We start from the raw sequence: 6,055 nt of genomic DNA on the forward strand, positions 1-6,055 counted from the left end.
CGTGCTCACGCTAGTCACGCTGATTGGTGCGCTTGAAGATCGCCTGATCTTCAAGGTCGTATCAAAATAAAATCAAAACCCTAGCCAGCCATTAAATCTGAATCGGTCTCATGGTAAAATCCACTTAAGGTAAGTCTTTTTTAAAAAAAACTTAGGTTGAGATACTAAGTAAGGTATAAAAAAGTATGTAATTTCTGAGCAGATTATTGCTGATACTTTATTAGGGATATTATACCACTGGAGAATTCTTTGATGCGTCACCTAAATAAATTAAGTTCTAAGAATCATTGATCTGACATGGCAGTACAGTTTAGCCTTATGTTATTTGAGGTTATGGTTATGTTCTATCTTTAGTTAAGAAAAGTGACTTGATTGATGAAGATAAAATTATATCAATGTCAGTACACCATTTTTTTACCCAAAATCACAAAATTATACTATGACTCTGATCTCGCCTCGCCTGATACACACTAACGTCTCCGAGCTCCGGAGCGTCGGCGTCTAGTCAACTTTATGGCTGCTGATGCACGCAACGTTGACGCAACTGCGCAGCGACGCTATTTTCATAGCGCTAACTAGACGCTGACGCTCAAAAGTTGCTACTATGAGTTAGCCCTTAAAGTAATCTCCCGTCTGTCCCTACTCCCGGGCTCCTGATATAAATCGGAGATTGTAACTTAGCGGCACTCGTTTGTTATCCGGAACATCCTTGCAAGAAAATAAAGGCATTTGGGGGCTTTCTGCGTTTGTTACCCTGAATCCTAAACTCTACAATTCAGATAATGGTTGTTGTAAACCTTAGCCAAGCAGCGAAGTTGTAAGTCATGGAATACTGATTAGGTATGCATGGCATTTAGAATGACGAAGTGTAGCAATGTTATCATTAAGACGAAAGTGGAGGACCGGCGGGAAATCGTCTTTTCATACAAACATTTGGATATTAACATCATTAAAAATAATTTGACACAATTTGTTGTGTAACAACCACAGCTATGAGAACGTAAACGTTGGGAACGTTTCTTTTTTTTCGAATATTTAATTATTATAAGAGTTAGAAGCATTTAAATTTTATACATTTATAATGACATGTTCACACTTTGTTCTAACCTAAGAAAAAATTAAAATCATCGTAATGACAGATCTTGCCTTTTCAAAAAATAAAAAGTATTCTTACGCCTTGTCATATAATGAACGATTAATATTATGTATCTTCGTTGTTCAAATATAAATTTTATCTACATCCATATTATAACCTCCCTATGCATCATATTATATTCAGACACGATAAGGTAACGGCCTAATAAACAAACCTGTATCAGTGGGTGCATGGTAATTTTACCTTACTTACCTTTATTACATTCAAATTTAGAACATCTCTGAAAAACAAAGAAATTTGATTTGGCCTCTATTGTAACATCAGTCGTGATGACGTTTTATTCGAAATTAAGTGTTAGTTGCAAACAAAATTGACAATTCTCGCATGTTGCAATGATATCGAACAATATGGCAGTCAGCTCCGAATCTAGTTTGTCTCAAAATATAAAAAAAACGGATGCTGACATGCGCGAAAAAGTGTTCATTGCCGCCATTCGACGTTTAGTTTGTCTTTTAATTAGTTTGTAAGTATAAAATTACTTTGTATTGTTGAAGCCTAATATGATCTTGATGTCGATAAAGCAATGTATGTAACTATACATAATTAGATATTATTATACTCGTGTGATCCTTGTATGACACTCATTTAATTCATTTCATAACTTGTATTTTAATGCCTTTCATTATGTAGCAGTCACCTAAACTACTAATAAATTTCCATTTCATTACATTATAAGTCACAAGTTTAAAACAACTAAAAACTAAAAAAAAATATTTTATTATATTGAACTCAGCCTCTCAGCTTCCCTCATCATCTGAAGAGCCGTCTCATACACTTGATCCCTAGCATCCATGCTCCAAATAAAGTCTATATGATTGAAGCTATGCCTCGGCGCTTGAATGGCCCTTGCATTCGGCAGCGACTCTTTTAGCAGCAGAATGTCCCTAAAGTCAGCCTCGATATCATTGAGTGCATAGTGCAAGTAGGTTCGTGCGGTTATAAGATTCAAGTTGTAGGGAGGAGGGTCCACTCTCCCATAGGTTATCAGATTCTGGATGTGACCGTAGTGGAAACGGCTGAAAGTGCCGAATCTGATGTTCTGGCCGTAGTGCGTGAGTTGGCGTACTGATGAACCAGACGGAGCGTGGCCGAGGAATGCTGGGAACATTGTCTGAAATTTAATTAAAATAGTTTTAGTAACAAAATTGACCTAACGCTTTAAAGTGTCTGACAGAACGTTAGCTAGCATGTCCCTACCGTAAATCATAATAACGGATTCGGGCATAACTTCGTGTAACCCATGCACTTCCATAGCTTGGTTCTTGGTAATAGTAGAAGACTAAGTTTTTCAAGTTGTTACCTATATTATGGTAAAGGCAACGGAAGCTCTAGGATATGCTTAATAGATAATTAAACTAGTATTTATGGCCGAATGATTATACCATATTCTTAGTTCACTTACCGTGTTGAACATACCGTCATTCTCGTTGTATCGGACGACCAGCTTGCAGAGTGTTTGTGTAAAGACCCCGTCACGGCACACTCGCATGAGGATTAGCGTGAGCACGTCGTTTCTGCCCAAGATTTCGTAGATACCTATCTGAGCGGCGAGAGACTGAAAAACGGTACAATTTAGCTTAGCGTTTAGGTCATCGGATATTTAACACTTTTAAAAACAAGCAAAATTATGAAAAATGTTGACACATAATCGTTATTTCAAATTTTGACTTTTTTGGTCTATAATAACTTATTCAGGTTTGTTTCACATGTTACTAGATTAACATTTCTTTATATAAGAAAAGTATCAATTTTAAATCCACTTACTTCTAAAACCCTTTCAAACGGGGCAATGTTAAGAAACACCGGATTCCTATTATTGTAAAAGAAAGCAGCAGGAGCAAAACCTTGGAAGGAGATAATCTTCTCATTATATTCAGGTCTCATCGACATGCCGGCTAAGAATGAAGTCCCTCCTTGGGAATGACCAATAAAGTGGACCTTCTCCTGCCCCGTGACCTCTAAGATATAATCGATGTATGCTGGGATGTCTAATCGTCCCATTTCTTCCCAACTAAATGCCCAGAAAGAGGGGTCCCCTCGCCTGTTAGGGTCCAAAGTCGTGTGGTTTCTGGAGTGGAAGTTGCCACGCGCGTTTAGAAGCCAAACGTCGTATCCTTCTTCGGCAAGCATGTAAGCTGGAAGAAATATTTTGATCTAATATTTGTTTTCTTTATATACAGGACATACAGGTCCTTAATTGAGCTTATCAATATTTTCGTTGCCATACCATTGTTTTCTTTTTTATGTCTTGATAACATTTATGATCAAAACCCTATGCAAATTCTCATACTAATTTATGGATCAACTTCCCGCCCTGTGACTAAGTATTTTGAGTTCAAATTTTCATTTCAAATTTTTTTGGTAAATTTTTAAAGCTAAAATTTTACGTACATAAAGCATGTCCAGGTCCTAACATAACGAAGTCAGCACAAGAAGAGAGGAGACCGTGCATTATCAGGACCACTGGCTTGGACCCGGGCTGGTTATTCTGATCCCTACCATGGGGAATACGGACAGCTCCCAGGATATATCCATCTTCTGTCACTACGTGGTGGGATTCGTAAGGATACTGGTATTTTCTTATTACACTTTCCTGCGGTAAAAAGTAAATGATGTCTAGTTTTTAATTATACTTGGAGCACCGAATTGATAATTAGTAGTTTAATCTCGAAGAATTTTGGTGGTAACACCATATAATCTGTGTGACCATATCCCATATCTGGGTTACCCTATAGAAAGGATTAATCAAATGAAGGGGTTTTTCGGTCCCTGTACGATTCAGTCAAAGAAGTACACGATTCAATTTAAATCCTGTGCTTATTTTTATTCAAGTACCTAAATGACAATCAACACATACCAAATCAAGCCTGCCGTCTTCAAAAACATCAGAAGAATATCTCCCGCCTTCCAGGCTCCTTTCCAGTTTGTCCACCAAGTCAGCGTGTGGCGAGCGTCCTGTCGACACCACCGCCAGAAATACTGGGAAGATCAGCAAACTCTGATACATTGCGGCCAACTGAGGTGTTATCACCAAATCACTTCGAATAGGCATGGAGCAAAACACACTCTTCTATGATTTTAATAACTTTAGTCGAGGCGAAAATTGGAAAATGCATTTTATTTCCAATCATTAAGGTTATTATTTAAAGATTAGAATAGATACTAGAAATTGAATTTTGATACGCTATCTCTGATTAATTGATGGCAGAATTTGTTTATCGACTAATTATATAAGTATACACACTGATTTAATTTGCTAGTAACACGACCTTGTGCTGTTATGTAAATCTGTGATAAAATTGATAAGAGTTATTTTTCCTGCTTTATCTTCCTTAATTGTTTATCATAATTAGCTTAGCATGTAATCGCAAATAATTTTATTTCATATACCTGAGACTATTTTAATTTAGATGTCTGTGTAATGAAAATTACAAGATATAAAGCATGACTAATTAAAACGTTGTCATTATTTAAAATTGCATTATCATCTTTGATTATTTATCATGTAAATAAACGTTCATCGACAGATGTTTTTCATATTTCCATAGTCAATATTTTATTGGATTATATTTCGGTTTTTGTTGATTGTCTTTGTGATTAACGCGCATCTTACGCACGACTTTAAGATGGAAGAATAATTTTGCGATCCTAACGAAATAACGTCGTTGTGTCAATAACATAATAAAAAAGCGGTCGGACTCGCGCATGAAGGGTTCCGTCCCATTTAAGACGTATTAAAAAAATCTACTTACTAGATCTTGTTCAACATTTTACCACTTTGGACACATTTTACCACTTTAGAAGTGTCTCTCGCGCAAACTATTCAGTTTAGAAAAAAAAATGATATTAGGAACCTAAATATCATTTTTGAAGACCTATCCATAGACACCCCACACGTATGGGTTTGATGATCTTTTTTTTTTAATTTTATGACGTATTAAAAAAAACTACTCACTAGATCTCGTTCAAACCAATTTTCGGTGGAAGTTTGCATGAGAATGTATATCATATATTTTTTTTAGATTTTTTCATTCTGTTATTTTAGAAGTTACGGGGGGGGGGACACAATTTTTTTCACTTTGGAAGTGTCTCTCGCGCAAACTATTCAGTTTAGTAAAAAATGATATTAGAAACCTAAATATCATTTTTGAAGACCTATCCATATATACCCCACACGTATGAGTTTGATGTTTTTTTTTTTTTTTAATTTTAAGACGTATTAAAAAAAAACTACTTACTAGATCTCGTTCGAACCAATTTTCGGTGGAAGTTTGCATGGCAATGTATATCATATATTTTTTTAGATTTTTCATTCTGTTATTTTAGAAGTTACGGGGGGGTGATACACTTTTTACCACTTTGGAAGTGTCTCTCGCGCAAACTATTCAGTTTAGAAAAAAAATGATATTAGAAACCTCAATATCATTTTTAAAGACCTACCCCACACGTATGGGTTTGATGAAAAAAGATTTTTTGAGTTTCAGTTCTAAGTATGGGGAACCCCCAAAATTTAATGTTTTTTTTCTATTTTTGTGTAAACATCATAATGCGGTTCATATAGTACATCTACTTACCAAGTTTGAACAGTATAGCTTTTATAGTTTCGGAAAAAAGTGGCTGTGACAGAATCGGACAGACAGACGGACATGACGAATCTATAAGGGTTCCGTTTTTTGCCATTTGGCTACGGAACCCTAAAAATCATTGAGAATCGAAATATTTAAAAGTGGAAAAACATTTTCTCTTTTTCTATGGACGAGCTCTTGCTATACTTCCCCATTAACTTCATTTAACATGCACCGATTTGCGTGACCGATCTTCAAGGTCGTAACAAAACCAGTTAAAAACCATAACAAATTGTCAAATCAGAATTGGGCTCCATGGTCATATACAATATCA

At 35.8% G+C, this 6,055-nt stretch overlaps 1 protein-coding gene across 1 annotated transcript; it reads right to left on the reverse strand.

Moving 5' to 3' along the window:
• Positions 1-849: 849 nt before the first annotated feature.
• LOC133522293 (lipase 1-like) lies at positions 850-4,613 on the reverse strand. Its single transcript, XM_061857576.1, has 4 exons — positions 3,548-4,613; positions 2,921-3,291; positions 2,559-2,711; positions 850-2,267 (listed from the first exon to the last, which is right to left on the reverse strand). Exons 1-4 carry the CDS (start codon positions 3,606-3,608, stop codon positions 1,875-1,877), a joined length of 978 nt encoding a protein of 325 aa, XP_061713560.1. The 5' UTR covers positions 3,609-4,613; the 3' UTR covers positions 850-1,874.
• Positions 4,614-6,055: the final 1,442 nt, after the last annotated feature.

The sequence above is a fragment of the Cydia pomonella genome, chromosome 10, assembly GCF_033807575.1.
Source record: "Cydia pomonella isolate Wapato2018A chromosome 10, ilCydPomo1, whole genome shotgun sequence".
Classification (NCBI taxonomy): Eukaryota; Metazoa; Arthropoda; class Insecta; order Lepidoptera; family Tortricidae; genus Cydia; species Cydia pomonella.